This window comes from Cariama cristata, unplaced genomic scaffold (assembly GCF_000690535.1).
Source record: "Cariama cristata isolate BGI_N322 unplaced genomic scaffold, ASM69053v1 scaffold1879, whole genome shotgun sequence".
Classification (NCBI taxonomy): Eukaryota; Metazoa; Chordata; class Aves; order Cariamiformes; family Cariamidae; genus Cariama; species Cariama cristata.
In genome coordinates, this window is record NW_009637199.1 from 727 (window position 1) to 28,621 (window position 27,895).

Sequence of the window (27,895 nt, forward strand, 5' to 3'; positions counted from 1 at the left end):
CTTTGATCCCATATAGAGTGCCTGGATTTCATTACGGCGTGCTGTTGTCAGATTTGCGAAGAAGTGAGCTGTGAGGTAATCAGCCAAGAAGTGAGAAGCGGCCAAGTTCGGATGCTGGTCAAGGGACTGTTCACTGATGGCAAGGCAAACACCAGGGTCTTCAATTCTTTGTAAAAGCTACAAACACAAACAAAATACAGTGAATCCCTACTACGTTCCTGGAAAGTTGCCTTTGTAACAGGCAGTCCATGACAGATTATTGCCCTACAATGGTCCAGCAAGCAAATTAACTGGCACAAGTGTCTTACATATATAAGGGTGATTTAGATAATCCATTCATAGACTACTCATTGCCTGCTTGCTCCATTTATCAATCAAAATATTTTTAAAATTAAAGCAAGCAAAAAATTAAGCAATGAATGGGACAGAAGGTATAGTGATCTGAAGTCTCCACTTTACTTCCAGAATATTTTCAAAGCTACACAGTCTGAAAGAGCCTGCACTTTATTTTACACTGTCTGTTATTAGCAACAGCTCTGCAACTATTAAAGCCAGAAGAATTCACACTTCACTAATTTGGCCACTGAAGCACAACTGACCAATTCCTGTTATTAGTTTCATTTCTGGTTCTTCTGCTTAAGCAGCACAGGAATGCTTCATTATGATTTTTCAATTAAAAAGGGTCTTGTATTTCCATGTAAGTGACATTTATGCTATTAGGTCCAACAACTAGATTGCCAAGCTGGATTTTCACTTAAGTGGAACAGGGGAGAGCCAGGATCCTGAAAGCATATCTAAGCAAATAGCATCTCTTACAGGAGGAAACAAAAGGCCATGAAAATGCACATTGAGTAGGGCAAAGAAAACAGTTTAACTTATCTGACCTATGGATGTAAGGCTGAAAGAGTCCTGCTATTACCTGCAATGCTTTTTCCATGTCTCCCATCTCCAGTAAGTAGAGAAGGTGCTCACGGTGAAGGCTGATCAAGTCTTCTCTTGGGACAGGATACAAGTGCCCCCACTCCTCACACAACTCATAATCCTACAGAATTTTTTTTAAAAAAAGTGTAAAAATAAAAAAATAAAAGGACAAAGTCTACCCTCTCTGATACAGCAGTTTCTCCCAAAGTTCCGAACAACTTCTCAAGAAATTCTGTAGCTTAGACTCCTCTCCCACATGCAAAAAGTAAATAATTACATTGACAAGGAGAACACGATAGTTAATTTTGTCAGTCACAGCCTGCATTGAGAACACTGTCTCATCTCACAGTAAGCAAGTTGGCTTTTTAGAGAGACACTTTTAAAGGCATCCAGATCTACAGTATTAGTATTTATGTAACAAGCCTCTAACATGTCAAAAGCCATGTTATTAAAGTCTTCAAAATTCTAAGAGAAAAGAACAAGCATCTCAGAATAAGAGTTGTAATTTAAATTTAAGGATTATTAACTACATGTAAATCTTGACATTAAACACAGATCTGTATTTGTTTCTGTAGCACAGAACTGAGTAAAGGAATCCTTCCTCCCAAGGTAACCTCCATTGATCAGTGTTTTAAGATACTATTTCAACAAATTTATCTATTCAAAGTTTAATGCATTCTAATTCAACAAAATTCACATGATGATGCCTAACCTTTGCTTTCAGAATGATATTCATGACAGCCTGAGGGTCACCAGTGCAGGTTTTTTTCAGATCCTGCCAGTCATTCCACAATGGTTCGTTTTGCACATTCAAAATCTGAAAAAGTTAATATTAGGGTAGCACAAATTTTAAAAGCTTTATCTACAACAGTCATCAAGTCTAAGAAAACAGCTGAGCTGATCACATCAAGAGCTGCTTCATACGAAGCAAAAAGTCAAAAAGGAGAGCACATTTATCTCTAGCCCTTTTCTGGGATGATGTAATGCACTTGTACTCCAAAAAAGACTGCGCAATTTTCTCAGAGGTATGAGTCTACAAAGCATGTTTATAGGAGAAGTTTTTTAAAAGACGAGATAGCAATAATTACGGATGAAAAAGTACATGTATACTGCAGAAGACATTGTTGTCACTAACAAAGAGACAACTGAGCTGTCAGTTAGCAGAATCACAACCAGACAGAGCTCAGCAGAGATTTATGACTCCTTTTTTTGCTCTGTTTGGCTTTTTAGTCTGTGCTGAACTCCAGGCCAGCTAGTCTGACTTAACTTGGGTATCTGCACTACTCCGCAGTTAGCAGAACTGACTGCAATACAAACAGGCTTATTGGACCACTAGTCTTGTACACCATGCCCAGGTATACCTGCACCTCTCAAGCGTATAAAATGATGAATTGCCATGAAAAGCTTCCAGAGGCTCTAGCATTTGTATAGAATGGGAAAACAAATACTTTGCAAAAAAGAAACGTCACACAAATGTTTATGTCTAATCATGTTTGCAGACCTGAATCATAATAGAAGAATGGGAAAGTTATGAAGGATGGAAGCAGAGTGTTAATTGGATACTACAGCACTGAAAACACATGAACTGTTTTGGATGAAAGACTTCAAAAGTTATTATGATCAAAAAAAGAACCAAGGGCTAAAACTTTTTCAAAGGGCAAGCATATTTGCCCCCTGCTGCCTATTTTGTCTCATTGGTTACTTGAAGAATGACTTTGTACCTTTTGATAAACCTGAAGTTCATTCTTCCTGCTCTGCAGACTGGCTTTCAGTTCATCAGTTATACCCAAATCAGAAAGGCAATAAGCTAGGATTTCCAAACAGGCATCAAGGGGCCATTTGTCCAGACAGCGCAGGGCCAGCCTACTTCTCAACACTGCATTTTTTACTGGGAACAAGTATTGCCAACCATCCTTACCTGTGGAGGAAACAAACCACTAGTTTGAAAATCAGTTTCTATAATTTGGAAAATAAAAAAAAATCCTCATCCTCACTGGATTGTATCACCAAAAGAAACAGTACAGCGCTGAAAAATCTGCAAGATTCATCCCAAGCATCAGATTCGCAGGAAGTAATCAGTGTTAGCATGGAATACCTACTATCTTTAGACTCCAAAAGGCACTTCCTTTCACAGGATACATCATCCATGTACGACAATGACACCGCTGTAAGAGATGTTCCATTAACAGTACCATGATTAATGTTTCCTGATGCATTCAGCTCTTCACATAAAAATAACACCACAGATGCATTCCAGTTCTCTTGAACTAAACTGGTCAGGATTTGCACATTTGCAAAGCAGAAACTACACCACCAGAGAAAGCAAAGTTAGGATGAAGGAAGAAAGGGATCTGTTTCTGTCTTTGGATTTGCCCAAGGACCACTACTTTAGTTTCCACCTCCTGATCCAGGTTGTATTCTTCATTTAAAAAAAGAAAAAAAGAAAAAAAGAGAAAGATTAAGGGAAAAAAGCCTGACTTCATCCTTCTTACCTTCAGCAGCTGCACAGCTCAGCACAGCATCCTTCACATTGGCCAGCTCCTCCACATCCTGACTGTACAGATCCAAGACCTTCAGAGCTCTGTCCCAATCCTTTGCAGCGAGAGCTTCTTCAAAGACTCCCATTAATACCTTAACAGCTGTGGTGGAATGCAGTCCCAGGAGAACCACAGGTATGTATGTCTTGCCTGACAGGACAGTAGCCAAACTGCTACCTTCCTCCTGCTGATTCTGAAGTGGCTCAAACATAGCAAGAAGAGATCGTTCCAATACTGGGAACTCCTTCAACAATGCCTCACACTCCCTGGAAATCTGTTCCAAACCTAAGGGCGCTTCCCGTTTGCCCCGAAATTCTATCCAAGATAAACTCGATTTGGGAATTTTCTGTATATTAGATGCACTGAGACATGCCACTGCAGCCATTAGCTTTGACTGAGACTTTAGGAAATCCAGGGAGGAGGCAGTGAGTGTGTGCTGGCTCAAGTCATTCACAAAGGACGGGGCCTGAGTGCAGATATCCTCAGGGGTCACTACAGAATTATGAATAGCTATTTCAACATCTGGCAGGCAGTGGTAGGCACACTGGTATGCTAAGTTGCTGATGTTTGTCAGAAGAGACTTTGCCTGGCTGTTTTGCCTTGCACTGCACAAGGACAGCGGTTCACAGCAACAGTCAACAATAACTTGCTGCACATTCAAGTTCAAATCTTCTTTAACCAAGAGAGAAGAAAGCCTGCAGGATGGAAAACAGAACCAGTTTACCCAGCACATATAAAAGGTAGTTTACAGTTACATATTTTCATAAATCCTCTAAATGTTTTGTGAACAAGCACATACAGAGGAAGAGTGCATATCCTATGTTTACTCAGTATGAGAAAAACGTATACAGCACAACATCAATAAATCAGAGCTTATGCTGCCACTCCTTTAAAGAAAAGGAACTTACTTCTCAAACATTGACTTTTACCTAAATGTGACATACTAAAATTTTTCACCATCAATGCTCATCTTTTTAAGAGCTATTTTGTCAAATCAGACACTTTCCATGCCAGCCTAATTTAGCAATTTGTGATGGAAGGACCTTAGATTATCCAGTTTATCTACTGACCAGGGCAAGGGCCATGCCCAGCTGTATTCTTAAGAAGGCCTACCGGTTTATTTTATTTTATTACATTGCTAACCTGCAAGTCCACTGCTCTGAACTGTCACACATTCAGTTAAAAAAAAATCCACATAAATGCACTCTCTCTTCATAACAGACAGTAATTGTTAAACATATGGAGGCAGTTTTCCCTATCAAAAATCTTCAGGTTGGTAGAGAAGCCACTGACTAAGCTCCTCCCTGCACAACAATCCCTGCAGCATTAAGCAATTGGCTGGTGGGACACAGCAGGCTGTACTACCTCTGCTAAGCAGCCAGAGAAGAATTTAATCCTGGCTGAGGCCCAAAGTTACCAACACCAAAATAACCTAGAGAAGTATATAATCTGAAAAGCACCAACCTGTCAGGATGAACTTGTCTCTCAAACACAAGCTGGGAGAGCAGCTGAGATGGGCTCTGCTGTAACAGTATGAAAGGGTTCCCCACTTTCACTTCTGCAGATGTATCTTTAAAAAAAAAAAATATCAGAACATTTATTATAATACAAACACATTAGCTGAATACACCAAGTCTTATTTTAGGAACATAAATTTTAAAAGCCTGAGGCTGAAACCTCTTTAACTAAATTCACAGAGGTCCATATTCACATTAGTGTGCTAAAATCTAGAGTAAATTGCAAGGCATTTGTGATTATGATATACCTCTCAAACTTGGCACCACTGGTTCACATTTCGCTGGAGTTATTACCAAAACAGGTAGAGTGGAGAGTCTTTGACCTTTAAGCAAGATCTAGGTTCAAATAGTTTAGCAACTCTACTTCAAACTTTCACCAAAACAGGTATTTCTGGTGAGAGACAGAAAATCTGCAGTATTGGTTTCTGAGGAGTCTCTGGATATATATTAGTAAGTACATGCTCTATTCAAGTCAAAGAAAGCAAAGGCAGAGGGAACTCTGAGACATACAGCTACTTTTACCAAAGGAGTGAAACCCTGGCCTATATGGCTGAAAAGCCTTTGTATCCACTACTGAGTTATGTCGAGTAACTCTGAACAGATTCTCTTACTTTCTCCTTTTATCTTCTAGTCCAATAAAATTTCCCCAAAACTCACTCATCCCTTAAATATTGTGCATTTTTTTGGCTTTGGCAGTTAGTCAATGAGGACTGAATCATGTCCATACAGAAGTTACAGTTGGCATGGTAGTGACCTGAGCTGAACTAGCATGTTTGAAAACAGACCTTTGTTCCTTTTTCTCTTATCTTCTCTTGGGAAGGTATTCTCTGAAATCAGTACTGTGGTATTTTACATTAGTGCAGCTCAATTAGTGTCAATTTTAAAAAACAGACAAGTGTGTTTTCTCCTAGCACAGCGAATTGTTCTGTTGTTCTGATGGCTTTATGTGCTGATGGTGCATTTCTTTTCATGGACCACCATTATCTGCTGATTCCATGACAAAATTCTGCCTGGTTACCTCTGCATAGCCTTCTACACACTCTCTTCTTATCCCTGTGGAGCAGCAGGGCACTGGTTGCCTCTAAGGGAGCTGAAAAGTGCACAGCATGCCGATCCACTGGATGCAAAAAATCAATCTCGCCTTACAGGACAGCGATCAGAATTGCTGGAGGTCAGGGGTTGTTTGTTTTGTCTAAACGAAGTGCAGAATCTGGACCAGTAGTTAACATTTCTGTTCTCGTTTTCCTACTGCCATCAGCTATTTTTACCTTAACGCCCAAGTCACCCACAGCTAAGAAATAAAAATTAAAAAGCAGTGCAATCATCAGTTGAAATCAAAAGATCTGACTATGCACAGACAGTAGGCACATTTGGCAAGGAACCATTTTTGCACAATTACTTCCCAGAATCAGGTCAGACTACACAGTCTGGATACCTTCACCTAGGCTCAGACTTCCCAGCAGAAACCCCTTACCTAGCTCTGCATTCAGGCTTCGAAGCACAACAGCAGCCAGTGTATTGATGTAGTCAAAGAAGGACTTCACAAAGTTTGTCTGTGTGCTGCTCTCTGTCATGGTTTGGACATGCTGGTCAAGAGTTCTCAGCAGGATCTGTGTTTGATTCCAAACCAGGTGCTTCTCCAGTTCCGTAGGTTTGAGAGAGGCCTGCTCCACCAAGGTGCCAAGCAGGCTCCCTTTAGAGTCTGGTTTAAGAGAAGAGACATACATGCAAGATTCAAGTAAGTATTAAGTGCCAAAAAGGAGGAGGGGAAAGAGGAAAAAAAAAAAGGGAGGGGGGGAAATGAGAGAGAGAGATAAATGCTTTAGCCTAATTTCCTCTCTGCAACTACAGATATCAGTCTGGGCATTATAATTTTATTAAAAGCAAGAGACATTTTCACAGCGGAATAAATCACTGGTTCATATAAATTGGTAACCATGCCTCTGACAAGTTAGAAATGTATTAAGGCAGGCCTAAAATATATCTAGCTGTGTGTCATTAACACATAAACTTATTCTAAAATACAGGTGTTGGCCAGTCCTTGTGCTCCACAACATTTAGCCCTCAGAGCTCTCCTAAATTTTTGCTCATTAAAAATACAAATATCTTTAGATATTTTACAAACACCTACATGCCATCTAGAAATTTGATGAATGGAGAAAAAAACAAAAACAAAACACCAAATGAAAGAGAATACACTCCAGTGCTATATAATAAAGAGAGCTCCAAGAAAAGGCAACTGTGGAAGACTTCTTCAGAAAAGGAAGCCCTATGATAGCCCTATGAAAATTTATAAAACTATTGTAACATAATATCTTCCAATTTATCTCCTTTTTGTTAAAAAAAAAAAGCAACAGTAAAGATACACCTAATTATCTATAAGCTGTCAGATTAAAATACACTTAGAGAATTCGTTGTTAGGACTGAAGAAAATAGGACAAATAACCTCAATTGTACTCAATGATACCTTCTTTTCTTCTGGAGCAAGTTCACAATTTTAGCTCTGAAAACAAATGCTCAGAACATAAGAATTACAAATAAATTTTACACTTCACATTTATGATTTTAAAAATATAAATATTTTTGCATATGTCAAAGAGCCTTACTACTAGATTTATAGTTGTCTGGACAGGCCAAAACAAAAATTTACATCCATTTGTCTGTCTTCATGATCACAAAAATAACTCACCCACAGAACGTTCAACATGCGTCAGTGCTTTTAGGATTTGATCCAGATTTTGTGATAAAACAATTTCATTAGTAATACTTTCTTCAGTCAAGGTAGGGTAGCAAGCTTGCAGAAGGTCTACAATACTGCATCGAAAATGACTCCCTATTTTCTCATCTGAGACCTCTACAAAGAAGGAGAAAGAAACGGCAACTATAACAAAGACAGAAACATTTTTGCACAGAAAAAGGCCCACAGAACCAAAATTGTATTATAATACAACTAGTTTGCCAAATTCAAATGTTTCAGTTTATTCAGAATTGAGTTGGAAAGTCCCCCATCTTTTTATGTTCTAAATACTAAGCTAAAAAATGGAAAGTTCAAATTTCCATTGCAACAGAAGGAAAGAATTTAATTTAAGCACACTTCAACAGAAAATCTTATCAGCAAAGCATACTACCTGGCTTGGATTGCCCTTGTGATGTGCAGGAATAGTTGAGAATTTTACTTATTTGCTGGAGAACTGCTGGGAAACCCCTTACACCTTCAGAGTGCAGTAAAACAAAGTCAGGTCGGCGGCCTGGAAAAGTCATTGTTCAAAGGAGTACAAAATAAAATTTAGTTTCTCCTTTTTCCACTCCCAATATGAAAGTACAAAGTGAGATTTAGTTAAGACTCATGTGTTAGCACAAACAACACAGCACAGAGAGGCATTTTCTGCTCCCAGGCCCATGTTGATAAACACAAAAATCCAAAGCCTACCCCGAGTTTCAAGGCTGTTGTACAGTCTTCTTTCTGCTGTTTCCAAAAGCTGTTTGCATGTCTTCCAAAGATGACACTGAGTACAAGCTAGGTCAAATGCCGCCATTGCTGAAGGACTGAGGTCCTCAAGGACATCACGCAGAGGATGAGTATGCTCCAGCTGTATGCTGCTGATCCAGAAGTTTTCTTGGAGAGTAGGGGCAAGAGTTCCAGAAGTTGCAAGCAGTTTATCAGTAACATCCGAGATGGAATAAAATACCATACCTACATGCATCAACAAAACACAGAATCACTAATTAAACAGCATATTTATCTCAGATCTTTTAACGGATAACTATTCTCTAATCCTTTAGGAAAATAATTCAATAGGTGGCCTGCTTCATGGACCAATTACTGCAGAACGGATAAAACTAACTGGGCATCAACAGCAAATTTCAGCATTCTTAGTCTCCTTTCAAGTCAAAGAACGACCACTCACTCTTCTGAACAACTGTTGCACTCGTTATGACAGTATTCAAATCCGTTTCTCCTGTTTTCCACTTCTCCCTCACCTTCTATGAGAAGAATTCAAAAAACCCAGTCCGTACCAGCTGCTGCTGCATTCCCAATAGCTTGCAGTGTGGAACGGCCACTGCCAGATTTCCTGATGCTTCCAGTGCCATCCGATGCTTGATTCTCAATATTGTGCTCCACTCTTGCCATTTCTCGTACCGCCTCTTGGTAGCGCTCCATGAAAACCAATTCACCATAGCAAGGTGAAGTATCCAGATTAAACATCAAAGCCACCTTTCAAAAATAGCAATAGATATAATTACAGTGCATGTCAAAAGAAGTTTTCAAAGGTCAAAGAGTTTTGGGGGTTTTCAGAGATGAGGGAATATGATAAAACAGATACTTTAATTGAAAAACGTCCCCACAGACACAGCAGGCTGAAATGGTGGGGGTTTCGGTAGAGTTTTAAATGCCTGAAAAACAGGACCTTAGAGACATTTTTCAACTATTTTCATAAAGCTCAGCTATTATGTGTTGCAAGGCTAGAGATTAATTAATTTTCGTAAGCCACACCTTTCAGAATGACTGTTCATGTTTTCTATACACTATGTAACAAGTTGGGCCTCCAAAGAAAACTACTTTAAACAAATTCTTATTCAGTAAGGAATGCCTACTAGAAATTTAAACACATGGGAGACAAGTACAGTTCTGCAAATTCCTATTATCAAACCAACAACAGAACACAAACCAAGCTTGAATTCTTTATCATCAGCAATACTGCAATTCAAAGTAACAAAGCAAAACAAAATGCTTCTTTTGGCCCTGTAAGTAGGGAAAAGATGAAGTGGCTTGCTTGACATCAAACAGAACTAATGAGCTGAGCAGTAACCTGCTGCTAATGCAATGTTTAAATGATATTAACTGCTCCAATATCACCATCTGAAATTCAGTCAGGTCACTGCTTTCTGCAGAGGATCCAATCTCTGAAACACCTCAAGATGTTTTTTCAGAGCATCAGCCCAAAAGCCACATAAAGGGAGCAAAGAACTACAAATGTGGAGACTCTCAATTTCAAGTCTTTCTGCCTGTTTTCAGTACCATGAACTTAGCCTCAAAACATACCTCCTTCAAATAAATATAATCCCCACTTTGCCTCCACTTTGGATAACGAATACATTTGCATGTTCCCACCCAGCTTACAAGTGGCAGATTGTCCTGGTTTTGATTCACAGACTAAAGCAAGCAGTTCAGGTGCTGCTTCCTCATGAGGCTTCACATGAGCTCTTTGTGTTCTTCATTCAGCTGAAACACTAAGCTTGGCCAGCTCTCAAACATTTTCACACTTTCAGAACCCAGGTTTAGAGAAAGCATTTTATTTTATTATAACCAGAAAAAAAACCCAGCATCCCTGGGATGTTGGTTTGGAATATTTTTGTTCCTTTCACTTGCTCCTACTTCTGAAGTGATCCTTTCACTTGGAATGCAGATGCTTCAACCCTGTGCCTGCTAACAGAGGAAGCAGGAATTTCATCCGCTACCACAACCACAAACATCAATACTAAATTAGGTTTTTAATTGCACAAAATACATGCAACTCATTTACCTGATGGGCTTCTACAAAGTTTCCTCTCAAAACACAAGAAACCAACAGTGATTCTGGTGGGGAAAGCATCATAGGAATGAGGGGGTTTTGCTGATGTGGTCTAATCCTGCTTTCCAAATCGCTCAAGCCAGACACGTTACTGGTACTTCCCTCTGCAAGACAACAGAATTAATCAGTATACTATTATGGAAAAAACATTTCACCAGACAACAGCCAACTATTAGATAACACTACTTCACATATTTAACACAAAAATATAGGAGTAGAGTCATGGGGAAGTTTTAGGGTAAAAGAGGTCAACACAAACATCTTGTTAAAAATTCTTGTAATATTTCACTATTTGGTCAGAACTTTCAGTTTGGATCTCAACCAAAAGTAACACTGTTTAGCAGCTACATAATGTGGACACAATGCTTAGGGCACTGGTTCAACAGGGATAAAGGGAGAAGTCTTAAGTATTAGACCTACTAAATCAGTTTAGCATACCTAAGCATGTTTTAAGTTACATGACTGCCAGTCTATTAGCTTTATTGATGGTTTGCACATCACTACATTGTATACTGTTCCCTGTAAGCCAAAAATATCAAGAAAAATCTAATTTTCTTATTCCAGAAGATTTTGGGGTTTTTTTTAAAAAACATTTTTTTCAAGACCTTAAAGATCACCTAGTTCCAACCCCCCTGCCATGGGCAGGGACACCTTCCACTAGACCAGGTTGCTCAAAGCCCCATCCAATCCGGCCTTGAACACTTCCAGGGATGGGGCATCCACAGTTTCTCTGGCAATCTGTTCCAGTGCCTCACCACCCTCACCGGGAAGAATTTCTTCCTTGTATCTAATCTAAATCTACCGTCTTTCAGTTTAAAGCCATTACCCCTTGTTCTATCACTACATGTCACTGTAAAAAGTCCCTGTCCATAGACTACTATATATACTATAATATATACTATTCTAATTAGAAAAAAAGTCAGCCAAAAGTGGGAGCTCTGAGAAGCAAAAGGTTCTAATTCTGTCCTGCACAGAGCCATAATTCACATTAAGTAGTCAAGCAAATACTTCATCATGCACATTGACAAGACAAATACTACTTTTATGGTTTAATACCTGAGGTACTGGTGCTTAGCTCGCTACTTGTACTTTCTAATGATGGACTGGAAGTTCCCCCTTTCCCATCTAAAATGGAAACAAATCAAAACCAGCACATTAAACGCAGTTTTTCTAGACAAGGTAATTAAAACTTACTGCATATAACAGATTAGGCAACCTCAAGAGATCTTCATGAGTATCTCGCAATTGAGCCGTCACTGATGTCTATGATAAATGCAAAAACTGCTGATTTGAAGAAAATGCTAGGCAAGAGACTATGTTGGGGTGGCCCATCAGTGACTCATGTCAGATACTTTAAAAGTTTCTTATTTTGAAACATTCCACTCCAAACCCAGATGTACCTTTTAAAGGCTAAATAGAAAAAGAGTGAGGAATCCGACTTTCTCCCAAGGCTGCCAATTTAAGCCACAAATTCCTGTAACTTCACATTCTAGATACTATTGTGATAGGAATTAAAATACATCAGTTGTTGGATATAGTGGAGAAAGGGAAGAACTGGTATGGTAGTTGCAAAGTTCTCCCCTGCCTCAAATCAGACTATGTATGAAAGGATTTATTTTCTTACCTGAATTTAAAATTAATTACCTTTCAGTTGTGCAGGTAAGCTTTAGGAAAACAATTTCAATCCAAGTGGAACTGGACTAAGACACTTCAAACCAGCTAGAAAACTAAAGGAAATAAATCTCGTTCTCTACTCCTAGTCCATTAAATGTAATTGCATTCAGCTACGTGCATTTCAGAGATGTCTTCTCCAAGTTGCTTTTTCAACGTACCTGTCTTGTACCTTTGAGATCTACTTCGCTTCTTAAAGCTGGAGCTCCTGATTAAAGAGCAGCGTCTCCTGGAAGCTGCAAGCTGATGCTCTGTGAAATATTTAAGCAAAAACATTACCAAATAGCCGGACAGGACACAACAGTTATTTGTCTACCTTAAAGAATCTATTAGCACATCTACATAGGTAGAGCTGTGATGGCGAATCTAGAAAGGAAACACAGTTGATCTCAGCTAAGAGCTCGTCTGCAGTAAAGTTTAGACCAGCACCTTGAAGTAATTTTGATGCAATTCAACTAATACTGTGTTTTTCACATCCATATCCAATGTTGCTTGGAACGTACTATACCTTCTACACACGTCTGATGAGTACTAAGGGTCTTTTCCAACCTAAATGATTCTATGATTCTAATTATATAGAAAAATAGGTATAGTCCAAGTACATAAGCAGCTAGAAACAAGGTGAAAAGAATAAGAATTAAAATAGTAAAAGAGAGAGTTTGATTTGACTTTAAAGTTTCGGTGAAACAACTGGGTTCTTCAGTAATACAGGGTAGTACAAACCCTGACTCAGTCAACAACTCTGGAAGTGAGCAAGTAATGAGGGTGCCAGCCCTTGAGACAGAAAATACAAGAGATATGCAGTGTCAAGAAAAGCCAGCCACCTTTCCCTGAAAGATGTTCCCCAAATAGTTGCCATCATTTCTCAGAAGTCAGGACTCAAAAGCCCAGAATCTCACAGAAAGCTGCTGCCTGTCCAATAGAAACAGCGAGGGCTGCCTACCCAAACATAAGTCCCATCACATCCTCTCCTTTATAGGGGGAAACATGGGAAAAAGTTGAACATAAGTTTGGAAACTTGGGACATTTAAGGTCCACACTGCCCAGCCTTTCTTGGGACACAGACTTGGCATGGTCTGAGATACAAAATAAGCCACACTCTGATACAAGTAGAAATCTGACAGTAGCAGGGCTAACAAGTTACAGGATATGGAGAAGGGTGGGAAATAGGTTCCTGAGTGTGTTGTTCTAGCTACTCCCAAGGAGCGGTCTGCATCCCAGAATAATCCTCCGATACATGTTCCTAACATGTTTCCACACTAGGCTAAATCAACACTCTGTCCATGAATGAGACGAGTCTATCTGGCTTGCACTGGATCACACACCACCATGTCCTTTCATATCACTGCACTGCCAACATAATTTGTGGCAAAGGTGCACGAGAAAGACAGGCAACCTGAAGCAGCGCGTCCACAAAGGGAAGGGAAAAAAAGAAAACCCAAACTTTCTGATTAGAACAGAGATCACTCCTATTGGACAACGGTGCAAGAACCAGTTGACCTCCAACTAGGTCACTCTCCTTGTATCTGCCAAAATGTTCTCCCTCAGTAAGATGCTCAGGGAATTTAGTCTTGAGACCACTGCCTGGACAGTTGTAACAGAACAGTATCCATGTATTAGAAAGTACCAAATACAAAGCCTACCTGCATTTCTGTTACTCATCACCACCTTGTATCGCCAGTGAGCTTCAGAAAGGTATTTGGAAAACTGTAACACACGACTTCCAAAGGCATCTCTGTTTGCAGAAAGATTCAAGCACTCGACAAGCTCCAGCTCTTCACAAAGCACGTTACTGGAGTCCCATGGGAGTGAACTCTGAATTTCTTCCAGATGACTGAGAAGCAATGTGAGGAAGGCATCCATGGCCACATCATCCACTAAAAAGCCAGTAACACCACTGGTGAAGTGTTTCAGATCCAGATAGCTCAGCCTAGAGGTTTCACAGCTTTTGCCACCTAACATTGAGTCATGAAGATCGTGGGTATGTGTGTAAACTGTCTGAGCAGCCAGCAGATGCCTCTCTAATTTCTTTTCAGCCTCCATTTGGCACTGTGGACTTTCTGAGGTGGAAGACCGACGACTGGCACTGCCTTCTACACTCACAGTAGTACTCTTTTTGTCAAGATCATCATCCTCTGCATAGTCCTCAGGCAGAAGAGTCTCAGTATGGAGGTCACTGTAGGAAACAAAAAGCAAGGAGAAGATGTTCTCCAAAACCTCCAGGCGCAGAGGAGCAGGAACGCTCCTTAAGAACTGCTGACACTTCACAAGGTACTGAGGAAATACCGAAGAGCAATCTGTGTAATTAAAAACAAAAATAAACATCATTTACAACATTTTCCAGGAGTTCCTTCCTTCAAACCTTACCCTTTAGGAAAATCCTAGAACACTGAATTGTCCCAGTGGCTTAGAGCCAATCATTCCTCCACAAATCAAGTATGTCCAACATTTTACATGTAAAAAGGTAGTGTGCCTCCTCCCTCTCAGTAATGCCAATTATCAACTTGTGCAATGATGTGCAAGCTCAGATTACATCTATTTTAGCTCTGGAAAATCATAAGCTCTTACAAAAGCATCCCTGCCACTATCATCCTATATGCAATATCACCACCTTTTGGCACTATATTTTTAATTCTTAAATGTTTTAATACTTGAATGTTTTAGAACAAGACAGGTAGCTTATTCATATCTATTGTTACTAAAGGTAACAACACCTCAAAGAAATGCCATTATACTTGTTTGCAAAGCATTCATAGCCCACTGAATAAAAACATTATATGTACACAGGGTACAATATTATCCCAATACTATGTGATAATTCAGATCTCAGCAAATGAGAAGCACAAGCTACTGAACCTGAGAAAGGAGGTCAATCACCTGCTGGTTCTCCAAAAGTTGCGTCTTCAGGGATATCACCAAGAAGGCTGTGTACACAATCTTTGCATTTGGAATGCTTATGTGAATTCACACAGAGAGCATAGATAGCATACTTCATGGCGCAAAACGCTCGAAAGAGTGCCAGATTGCGTTGCTGACTCAGGGTGTTAGGGAGTGTTGCCGCTGTGGAGGGAAATAAGAGTGATAAGGGGGTAGGAGACAGACAAGAAAACAAGTTGATTTTCTTCTGCGGTTCCCACACAGCAACATTTACCCTCTTTCTTACCCAGTATCACCTCCATCCCAGCTTTGCTCTATCTCACTGTTACTTCATAACATTTGGAAAAAAAACAAAACAAAACCAAACCCCAACCACCGAAAACCACAACAGACGGGCACAGAAAACTCCTGTCTGGATTCCCTTCAGAAAAGGAAATTTTCTGTGAATTTGTGTTACAGGACCTAGCCACAGCACAGAATGATCAAAAACCGGCTCATGATGAGTCTCATTAGAGGTACATGGTTAAGCTACACTGCTGCATTTACAAGACAGGGACAGACCCTGTCTCATTCCTGCATCTTAAAATTCTATGTTCTATCACACAGTAGATAAGTAGGGAGACAGTGTAGACTGACTATGACCGTAGTGAGAATAGAGTATCACCACCTCCACAGATTAAATAAATAGATACCATGGTTGATTCCATCCATAGTGGTTGGCCATATAGATCATATACAATCTGCAATTGCTTACAGAAAAGGTACAGTCCCAGTTTCCTTCACACATTTATGATAAAGGCAACTTCAGTAAGTACTACACCAACTCCTTCCCCCTTTTTGCCTTTTTTTGAGGAAAGGTGGTATCACATGCCAGAGACATGACCCCTTCTTAGTACAAAAGTTCAGAGCTGCAAATTAGGAAAAGGTCACAGCATCATCCCTTGCACCCAGGAACATAATATAGTCACACATTCTGTTATGCTGGGTTTAGATGAATTATACAACTACTGTACAAAGGCTAAAAAAAAAAAAATCCAACAACAGAAAACCCAAATCCAAGACAGTGTTAAATTAGTGCTTGAATTCACCATCCTATATTCTTATACAAGGGGTGGATTGTCCCTCTGCCTATTGTCACACAGGTGAAGCATTAGCCAAGTTTTTTTTAAACAAAGCACTGGTTTGATGTACTGATAACGTCCCCATCCAAACTGTGGGACTGAATAGCATTACCTAGAAAGTGTTCGATCACTGTCCTCTGCAAGACTTGAGCATGATTTCAAAGAAAAGCACTGGCTTGAACAGTCTTGAAAACTACAGAGCAGCCAAGACAAAAGCCCTGAGATCACAAACAGTTTGAAACCAATTATTCCCTATCACTGTAATTCTAAACAGCGACAATGGTGGAAACTATAATGTAGACAGCAGACAGAACTGAGGAAACATCCAAGTATGAATCCTTTGCAGAACCCACATGGCCACAGAAACGCTACAATTCACCAGCAGCTCTACACTAGTATGTAGTACCCAGAAAGCTCTCAATACCACTGTCTTAAGAGGACTTCAGGCAGGTGAAGCCAGAGATCTGATAAATACAGTCCTCTGAAAAAGAGAAATAGCTAGCTGGAGATACTATAAGACACACACTGGTAATCAAAGGCAAGTTTAATACACTTTTGCCTCCCATATGGAAAGACTTGGATGCAGTGAGTCTGTGTCAGTATCCGCATCCAAATCAACCCTTTCCTTTATATCAATACTGAAGAACTACCCTTTAAGCACTTGTTTTTCTTATGCCAGAAATACTAATACCTTATTCTTGAATTTTGTAACTCATAAGGAAATTTCTGCCCATCGCTTCTATTGTTAGTGTGACTAATCAAAGCTAGTGTTATGCACTGAACTGAAGGGTGCCTGAACACAACTGCCTACCAGCACCACTACTTCAGTTTCACTACTGCAGCTGACAGATGTGTGTCAGAAAAAAGGGGAAGAAGGGGAAGTAGGTGGGGTGAGGGAAGAAAAAGGCCTGTTAACACTACCAAGTCAGACAAATCAAAACTTCATTACTCCTCTCCTCTAAGTTTCAAAACAGATTATTTTAAAGGAGATTCTATTAAACTGTGTTTATAGAATGATCTGAACTTTACAATAATCACTGGGTTGAAAAGAGAGGGAGGACTTGTCTTCCATTAACTAGTTCTGTAAATTAAGGTGATCTGAAAAAAGAGAAACCACAGCTAGAGTTCTTTTGCTACAGTCATGCAGCTCCCAGAAGATATGATGGGACTACCTCTTCCTGTTTTTGAAAGGTTTTGACAGAATTTAAGCATAAAAGAATTAAAATGTTAAGAACCGATTAAAAAAAAACCCCAACATCGGCAACAACAAAACAATTAACTTCAGAAAGCGGGACACTGAAACCAGAGATCTATATAGAGCGTCAATCATTACATCTTTTAAGACTATTCAAGACAACTGTCATGATAACTTCAACAACAGAATCTGTAAAAATAGGACTAGAAACCAACATCTTAACAACATGATATGGAAAGAGAGAAAATTGCTTCCTACTATGCAACCTGGGAAATCTGTGCAAGATCCATCACCGAGAGCTCTCCATGCAACTCAGGTTGAAATTACACATGTACAAATTCCCACCCATAGAAGGAATAAGGCACAAGAAATCACAGCTTGTCAGGTTCTGGTGCATGCAGGAAGGCTGAATTTCTGTATCATTATTAAGAGGTCCTATCAGAAAACAGCATCAAAATAGCAGCAGCTGAACCTGGACATAGGCCGCAATCAACAGAGTGTACAAGGAGAGTCACTTCTAAGTGAACTAACATGTTCAGTGATCTCAGGTATTTTAGGCACCAAACTGGAACATGGGAAGATAAGAGAAGTGAGGCAAGAGGGATGTAAACACAGCCTGTAGGTAAGCCTTACCGATTTTAATATTAAAGTAGATTTGGTAAGACTTAATATTAGAAAAAAAACCCAACATTTTGTATCTTTCAAAAATGAAGATGTTATAGTAGGACATATTGTCAATTTCATCTGGCTTTGCCCTTTGATTTTAAATTTAAGTGCACAGATGGCTGAAATTCAAAACATACGCTTACTTTTCAAGCTAAGCGTATTATACAGTACATAAGTTTCAATGACCAGCACATATTATGAGCATGTGCAAAATCTTGTTAACATTTTGAAAAAGTTCTTTCAGGGACCTGTCCTTGTGAGATCAAAGAGATCTCACAACTCCTTCTTGGGAGACAATTTACTCCCCAAAAGGATACTAAAATAATTTCCACATGCTCTCTAGTTTTCTTCCACAAAACAGCTGATAAGCGGTATCTCCCTTATTTACAGAAGTAGGTCAAAAGACCAGATTCTTCCTGGCAGAAATACTGAGCAGTACATATTCAATGGATCGGGGTTTTTGTTTTCTCACAATCCTACACATTTACCCTGCATCTGCTGGTCTCTAGCAGGAACTTTTTGAAGAAGCTCAATAACATCGTCTTCATTCAGTGCCAGAAGATTAGTGAGATGATGAAGAGAATACACTGCAGTGTGGCAATCTAGACTGTGCAAGTGTTGCAAAAGAACCTTCCTTGGGATAGTAATACTGCAAGAGAGAACAAACAAAGAGGTGGCACAAACAGATTTAGGTCTCTCAGTCATGTTTAAAGACATATCTCCCACTCTGATTCAACCAAACTACTGCAGTTAAGAAGAAAAACAAAGCATAACTTACGCCCATGAAGCAATTTCGAGAGTTTGTGATATACAGTCACTAGGAGATGATTAGCCAAGATTCACAGAAAAGAACACAATTTCTATTTGCATACATAAACTGACTAACAGGCAGATTTGGCAAGACAGTTTGGAAAAAGTCCTTCTGATCATTTTACCTGTTTTGCTGTATGCACCATTCAAGAACTTCCACCTGAGCCCACAGCCCATCACAGAAATCTTTCAGTACTGAATCATTGCACAGATCCTAAATGGAAAGACAAATAAAAGAATTCCTTTACAACAAATCCCCTAGCCAGACAGTAGAACCAAGCCTGTGTCACATACGCGATGTTCAAAAGACTTCTTTATCCAGATGGTACCTTTCAATTACAGAAAATGGCCAGTTTTATCACAAAGCCAGCAAGGAAGGGCTATTCTGAAGGAGCATCAAAATCAGTCAGCCTCCAGTCGACACAGCTACAGACCATGCAAAGGTGGCTACATGACTTTTCAAGCTCAGTTTTCAAAATACAAATTAACGCTTCTTAGTAACAGTCTAAAGACACCAACCTCTAGAACTAATCATGTACTAGAACAGATTATATACTGGGCAGCAGACAGTTATTCTCCTTTTCCATGTGCTTTTCTACTATGGGTGCCTGCCTGCTAAAATCAGATCTAAGACTCACTTTTCAGAGGCTACTGAACAGACCTTCAGTCTATTACCAATAGATGGTAACTTCCTTAAGGCAATGCCAGCCTAGACCTGCCCCAATGATCCAGCAGCACAAGGCTCCCCGTCTCCTCAGCTCTGTCGTCCAGGCCACTTGCCTACAGGTAGACATCATCTGCACTGCAACTACACCCTCAGAGTTAGAACCCTGTCTCTTCAAAGATGAAGACTCCCCGCAAAAAAAGCTGGATGTTAGTCACAGCTCTTGTCATTTATCATTTCATTTTGAGAATGGGTACGGGAAATTTCCAAGCTACCCTGTTGCTGAACTCAGGTTAGTTGTGACCAGAATTAGTCACTATCCAGGGATGACTCACTGGACAAAATGACACGGATCAAACATCCCCCAGCTCTTTTCGAAACTAATCAACAACCGTTGCAGTCTTTCTCTCTCTTATATTAACAGCAAAGGCTGAAGAGATTATGCAAGAGAAACTTTCAGAATCTCCTGGGCAATCATACTCCCTTCACAGCTGAGGAGTAACAAGAAAGGTAAGCATCCAATATATTACCTACACACACCTGTAACACCTTAGTTATTTTAATTCCATTTTGAGAAAGATTAACATTCTCACTGGAAACTCCCTGGTTTTATTTATTTTTATTTTTGCAAACAAATTGTATTATCTGGACTCAGATTGGAATATTGCCACTTGCTTTGTGCTGATTTACCTGAGTTTTGTGAAGAGTCCACAGCAATGCTTTTGCTGATTCCAAGCTTTGACAATGAGTCCATCCTAGCAATACCAAGAGGCGGCTAAGGGGGTTGAATTCTCTCCTCAGTAAGCTCTTCAGGCCTGAGTAGTCTTCTCTTTTCAGTAAAGTTAATGCAGTCACCTAGAAAACAAAAGGAAGAGGTATTTATCTTTCCAAAATGCAAGCCCCATAATGCCAAGACCCATAATGCCTGGCAGGTTATGTAAGCAAGTAGCCATTTCAATATTAGCTTCACTAAAACAGCGAAGTTCTGCATCTGGAACTTCCCTAGCTTTTATTTTCCAAGCCATCAGGTTACTTTTCAGTAGAACTGTCATGAGGAAAAAAAAACATCATTTCAAATGTTGACTACAGAGCCAGCTCACACTCCCTCACTGCATTATCTTTACATTCTTCCTACTGATCATGTCTCTGTCAAGGGCATTATGCAAGAAACTTGAATGAGCACGTTATTTAGAAGTGGAAGTATCTTCAGCCTTAAAGACTCACACTTCAACAGTGACCACCTACCTGTATTCTGTTTCTTCTATCTATGTAAATACATTCAAATAATTTAATTCATACCAGAGTATTTTTCACCAGGTCTTCGAGATCTTTAAAACATTAATTTTACCATGCAAACTATTCCCACTGCCCCAAGTCTGCCAGCACCACAAAAGCACAAGCAACAAGTTCAAGGTCATGGGATAAATATTCATATTCAGCGACATATTCAACAAAATTACAAGCAGAACACAGGACTTCTTAAATCCTGAAGATCTAACCTACAGTCTCCATGCTCACTCACTGAATGTTTTGAGTTCATCACACAGCTGAGAGTAGGGGAGTTATTACCAGTTACCTCCTTGTTCTTGTAAGTCATGACCCCTAGTAAACACTATTTGAATACAAAATGCTTCTGTGCACCACCAAGATATGTTCAATACAGGGAATGACTTTAGCCACCATTGAGTTTCCCTCTTAAAGATTTTATGGCCGTACCAGAATCTGTTCCAGAAAGTGCTTGCTGCTGCTCAAGCAGTAAAAATAGGCTGTCCTCCAAGAAGGAGCCTCTTTGGACTCTGAGAACAAACTCATCATGGTTCGCTCTGTATCCAGCTGCTCAGATGAACCTAAAAAATATCACAAGATTACTTTCCAGTACAGAGGTGTACCTTTGAAAGCAGCACAATTGCTGTTAATTTAAACTGAGAAACACTCAAGATTTCCTCAAATACTAACCAGCTGTTACATGTTAATAGTTAAGACTCTCAGATATTGTTGCTGGATAACAAGAAAGCCAAGCAGAGATATTTGACAGAAAATGAACAGGTCAGATAGGAAACCAGGAAACTGTTTGGACACTTGTTAACCTAGCAAGAGCCTGTTCAACACACAGGTTGTTTGCATTAGCTCAGGTCACATTGCCTTCCTTTCTCTAGTCATACGCATCTTACCATGTATGTTGCATGAATTCTCACTTGTGCTCCAAGACACTATGCTGCTTTGCAGGGCCTTAGCAAAGACTTGTCCAGCACAGGAACTTCTCAGATCTGTGCAAAGCAAGAAGTGAACTACTCCCAGTGAGACTGAAGGTATCCTTATCTCCATTTCTCTTACCACACAAGGAAGCACTAACTGTAGTTATCATCAGAAATGTCAGTCTGCCACACCACATCAGCCTGGACTTCCCTTCAGCAATCCCTATGAGTGAAGGGAGGAGAGAGGATAAAAACCCCACTGACTTACACCTCAGTGTACAGAGGTGAGCAATAGAGGGTGGGCATTCTAGTTTTCCCCTCCTTGCACACTCACCTGCCACGTTCCTGACAAAAGCACGGGCACCACCTGCCATTCAGCTTCAACTGAGATGCTCAACTAAACGCACCAGTCATAGGGAGCTAGACAGAAGCTGTGAAGTTACAACCTTTGGGCTATAACAACAGTTGGGCTCTGGTAATCAAACTGCTTCTTCTTTCCAGCTGGGATATTGGCCCACTCCACATCTCCTTCACTTCTAGAAGTTTTCTATTCCAATATTAAGGGGTGTGAACGTTTTGGGATTACTGAGGTAGTTGAACTGTTATTGGCCTGAAATGGAACATCCTCCAACACAGATGACCCCGAGCTGGAGCTGAACCAATAAAAACTTTATATACATATGGAGAGTCAATTTTCTAGTTACAAGCAAGATCTTCAGCAGAGAGCAGATTAAAATAGGGCACAGCAAGGGATGGTAGAGGAAGTGCTCACAAAAGAAGGCAGCATAGACTGCAGAAGCGTAAGAGAGCCCTGGGGTTCCTATGCCAATTCCTTGCTTTAAGTCACTTTCGCATCACCTTTTACAAGACTCCATAGCTTGTTAAAGCACCTTAGCAAGAACACTGCCCGACTTCTTGACAACTTGCCTGTTTAATGCCTCAATGGCTTTGTTAAACAAAAAATGAAAACAAAGTAAAAAGTGAAACAAACCTTTTCGTATTGATTTCGACACCAGAATTTTTTCTCTTGTTCTTTCTATCAGAACACTGCTATACAGGCTTAACAGGCCGTGGCTCTGTTTCCTCAGCATACAGCTCAGTAGCTTCTCCTCCCTCAGTGGGCTTCCCTCAGCCCAGCATACATCCAAGAGTTCCCTGAATAGGTGCCGTAGTTCATCTGCCTGATGCTCCACCTCAAAAGTCACTATACTAAGAGCAGCATAAATCGTATCTACTAGTTCTCTTTGATCTAGTTCTGTTGAAATCTCAGAACTGCACTGAAGCCTCTGCAGAGATTTCAAGGAGTCACGAAGAAATTCAACAAAGATGTTTTGTGGAGAGCAATATTGCTGGAGCGAGGAGCTGTGTGTGCCTTGTTCCTCCTGGAAGAACTCCATGAGGGCTTTTGCCCTCTGGGGAGCCCTCAGCAAAAGCTTCCGGAGAGCTGAAACAACATCCAAACTGAATCTGTGAGAACAGCCATCTCTTCTTTTCCTGTCTGTGATGTGCTTGTTCTGGGTGCATTCAAATGCTTCAAACAGTTCCTGGTAGAGAAATAATGAAAGAGTAATCCTTCCAGACTCCATTAAAAACATGAAATAAAATCTTTAAAAAATAGGAGAAACTTGAAAGTAAGAAGATAAATAAATTTGGAGGCATCGTACTACCTAGGAAATCCATTAATAATGGTCCACCTTGTCCAATATCCTTCCTAGAAAAGTGGATATGCCTGAATATGTAACAAAATATAAAGAATCCTACAATACACAACTACGCTATAGGGGCCATGTGCTCATAAGCAAGTTACCTTAGTTCACAGGCAGCTCCTACGGGATGGCTGAAGCACTACCATATTCTACCTTCGAGCAATATATTAGTGTGATTGTATCTTCGTAAGTAAGTAAGAGCATGATGATTAGTGTTCCCACAATTCCAGAACTAGGAAGGGCGAAACAAGCAAATGAAAAAATCCCAATTAACTCTCTCAATAAGGGGTGGGAAGGTCAGGGACAATCCAGTTGAACAGCAATTCAGCAGCACTTGTGAAACTTCTGGAACTATGTGAGTGCTGTCCTTGGCTGGAAGAGACAATCCAGGGGATAAGGAGGGGAGAGGAGGTTGTTGTGCACAAAAATGAGGATATTAGCAGTAGAAGACAAGTCCTTTTCTTATTTGCTGGATCAAAACATAATTCTACCTGCTAACATGACTCTGACAGCAATTGTGACAAAGACATGAGGCTGCTGAATCTCCTATTTCTGTGCAACACTGTAGACAATAGTGGAAGCTTTCATGACCTTGGAGGTTACATGGTAATGTACACAGACTTCATTAGCTATTAACAGACTTCAAGCAGATTTATTTTAATCAACAGTCAAGTTTACCTTGATTACTTTCATCCTGTCATTGCTAATTCTGTATCTTTAGAGAAATATTGAACATCTTTTCCTTATTCATATTTAAAAGCTGCAAATAGCCTCTGAATATAACAAGTTTTCATTTTCCTCTTAAAAAAAGGCAAACGGAAAAATTATTTTAAGAGCTAGAACCTATAAGACTAGAAACAACATCTGAGCGTGTTCCACACACCATGTCAGGTCTAATTCTGTTGTAACCAACACCAAATGAGGATAGTTCTACAGTTAGTAACTCTTCTGATTTTCTGCTCTATACTTGCTTTTGATATTAATCCATCTCTGCATATTTCCATGTATTTATCAAATATATCAGTCTGCATGTATTAATTAATAATGGAAAAACGGGTCCTGGACCTCAGAGCACATATCACACCAATTACCAAATAATGTCAGTAGTAACAGTACAGCACTCAAGAACTTCCAGGAAGGGGGCAAAGGGGTGTGGAGGAGATGAAAATTAAGATCTTAAGAGGAAGAAAAAGCGCTTGCTGACTGTTGTTCATTTTGGCTCACAGGGGGTTTTAGCTTTATGACTACTAAAGGTGTCTATAGATACAAGACTGTGGCAAGTAGCTGCAGTCAGGACTGAAGTGTGTTAGAAAGGTCATGTAGAAAAGCTTCTTCCTTGCCTGCCTACAGCCTCCTCTCCAGCCAGAGAAATCACTTGCAAGCACATTGGTTTGACTTCAGAAAGGGATCTGAATTACAGTCTCTTTCAGTTTCCTTAGAAAATTAATAACACACTAGCATCTCAGTCAGGCAAGTTAGCAGAAAGCATTAACTTTGATCCCAAAACCTGACGAAGTTGGACATTCTGCGTAATTAACAAAAAGAAGTAGGCCATACTAAGTAGCTCACCTTTAGGACTTCCTCAGAGACATCTTTCTGTAGTTCTTCCAAGAACAATAAAAATTCAGTTTCTCTCTGAAGAACAACTGGAACAGTTTTCTGAAATAATATAAGAGAATGGGAAAGACATTAGCCAATAATACTTTTATTTATTTACATTACAATATAAACCTAATCTTAGCTATTTCGTTAACGATTTGAGGCAGACTGAAATATCTCTCTGAAGATATCTAATTCTCAATTAAAGGCTATTCCACAATTAGGTTCTGCTTCTGCACCAGTGGATTCCATTTATCTATACCTTTGGAAACAGAGACAAGTGTCACTTTGCCAGGAACTACAATCCCATCAATTAGAGTCATCTTTCCTCAGAAGGTAAAGAAAAATTGCAAGTCTAAGTAGTGACAAGGGCAAATGAATTTTAAAAAAAAGTATGATCACACATCCCAGTGTGCCAAATAAATAAAAAAAAAAAAGGAAAAAAATACTAGTTTCTCCTTTACTCATGAAACATACTGCATCTGTCTGTCTGAAAACAGCAATATAGCAAGCACATCCCTCACCATCTAAAGCTTATAAAGAATTGTCTGATGCATGAGCTACTTCATCTTCAATGAAAGAAAGGTGCTATACAAATGCGTAAGTCGGTACACTCATTATTTCCATTTACAGAAATGCTCAATGCTAAAAGTCAGCTTCTGTTATCTAAACAAAACAAAAAAAAAGCCGATTTTTCTCTCCAGTGTAGGGATTAACAGCTGTTTCTTGACAAGTTTGTTAAAAGCAAAAACAATGCACCTCTCCAGCTACCTTGAGAACTTAATTCTGTGAAAGGTGGGAAAGCCTAAAATTTAAATGAGCAACTAGGCAGACATTTTTCACTTGGAAGTCAGCTAGAAGTCAGAGCTATAAGTCGCACTTGGAAGTCACCTAGATGTTTCTGTACCTGATTCCTGGCAAGCCATTTTTCCAGCACAAGAAGCCAAAGCCATGCAGTTCTCCACGGGGTAGAATTCTGTCCCCATCTATAAAAGCAATAAGCACGTACACTGGATTAAACAAGGTCGTTCACATCTCTAAGATCCATGAAAAGACTGTCAGAGGTCATTTTGATTTTTATATTTCTTTATGTAAGATAAAACCAAAGATGACTAAATAGCTGAAGATGAGTCAGACAGGAAGAGAATGCAGAGAAACCAGAATATTGGTACTACTTGCACATCAACTCAATGATTTCTGCTCTGCAAATAACTGCTTTTAGATATGCCAAATACCAACACTACTGCCATAGTTCTTTGCTTCAAAACAATGAAATTTATTTCTGGTCTAAAGTTCAGTCTGTAGAGTCTCTTTGAGCACTTCAGCAGATTTCTTTGAAATCTGACTGCTTGCCAAACACTGCTATTTCCTGTTCTGTCTAGTTATACCCGAAAAAATGAAACTAAGTTTTAGGTCACAGCAGCACAAGTGCAGCTCTATGTCCAGACTAAAAGTGAAGTAATGTACTAATTAAACAAAGAATACTTCTAATTTCCATCAGCTTTTCATGTGCCCCAGTACTTACACACATGTTCCAAAATCTACACAGTTAGGGAACATATACAGTACTGTCAAAGGGACTAGGAAAAGGAAAAAGCACAAGATAGTTTATTGGCTTTTAAAAATCTCAGCACTGCTAACTAAAGCCTTTAGATGTGATAGCCCAACTATCAAAGATAAAAAGATAAAAAATGCTTATATCTCATAGGACCCTTAGCTATATTCATCTAACCATGTGCACATCTTCCTCCAGACTCTCTTAACTGCTGTCAGTATAAACTGCTTCTTAGAACATTTACCAAAATGTTACACAAATTTTCATGTGAAGAATTATGACCATCTTCTTGGAGAAGGGGTATACCAATGTTCCCTGAAGTGCTAGAAAGTCACCCTTCATATGCACCTACCTGAAAAGTAGAGATCAAAACTAACTAGGATTGAGTAAAGCCAATGCCATTTCAAAATTCAGTGCAACAGAAATAAGAAATCAATAGTATAATTTGGATTTTTAAGAGTTTAGATTTTTAGAAATTGGAAGGTCTTCAAGAGCTGGAAACAAGAGAACATTTTAAACAACTACAGTGCCGATCTTGGTGATTCCATTTCCAAATTAACAGAAGCTCAGTGTCAAAGGAATGTCATTTCAGCTGATGTTCCTTCTCATCCTTCAGTAAAATCTAACAAAATCAGTTCTGAAATGCTTCCAAATAGGTTTAAGTTTGTATCAATCACCCTTTCAACTACATAAATGAACACAGCTTGTTATCCCAGTGGTCTGGGCAGCCTGCTACGTGCTTGGGCGGTGACAAGATGTCAACGTTCAGATAACAGCACATCTAGACACATTCAATACACCTCAGCACTGAAGCAAGTGCTATTTCCCAGATTCTACCTGTCTCCCACAGTCAACACTAAACTAATTTTTCCTCCTCATTTCACACTCAAGCCTATGGAATCATAACAGTACCGCACTTACCTTACCCCCACGGGACAAGCTACCAGAGCCTTAAGAATTGCCTCCACCTTCTCAGGGCCATCCCCGTGCCACTGGCTCAGCTGGGGCACACAGGCCTGCGCAAGCTCCCAGTCTCCACGCCGTACGCACTCGCAGAAAAACCGAAAGAGCCGCTCCAAAGAGACTGCTTCTTCATTTCCGAAAGAATGCATCTTCCCAGGACGAGCAGGTGACCTGGGGCAGGGTGACACACGCGAAGACAGATGCCATAAGGGCGCGCTGGGGCACCACCCCCGATTTCTTCTTCGCCCTGACAGCGCGCCAGGCTCCAGGGGGCTTCCTACCACAGGGGCAGGGGGGTAAGGCGCCAACAAGCACGGCGGGCTGG

The 27,895-nt window shown here is 39.9% G+C and overlaps 1 protein-coding gene across 1 annotated transcript; it reads right to left on the reverse strand.

Annotated features, from left to right (window-relative positions):
* On the reverse strand, positions 1 to 27,719 carry ZFYVE26 (zinc finger, FYVE domain containing 26; the record flags this gene model as incomplete). The annotated part of the gene is made up of 24 exons (XM_009708187.1): positions 27,529 to 27,719; positions 25,960 to 26,038; positions 25,023 to 25,112; positions 22,739 to 23,291; positions 21,269 to 21,399; positions 20,243 to 20,407; positions 19,014 to 19,102; positions 18,567 to 18,727; positions 15,097 to 15,279; positions 13,863 to 14,516; positions 12,381 to 12,470; positions 11,605 to 11,673; positions 10,501 to 10,652; positions 8,993 to 9,191; positions 8,406 to 8,669; positions 8,104 to 8,223; positions 7,665 to 7,829; positions 6,450 to 6,677; positions 4,923 to 5,028; positions 3,414 to 4,153; positions 2,643 to 2,839; positions 1,634 to 1,738; positions 920 to 1,042; positions 1 to 177 (listed from the first exon to the last, which is right to left on the reverse strand). Coding segments are annotated over exons 1-24 (5,031 nt in total), but the record flags the coding sequence as incomplete, so codon positions are not given.
* Positions 27,720 to 27,895: the final 176 nt, after the last annotated feature.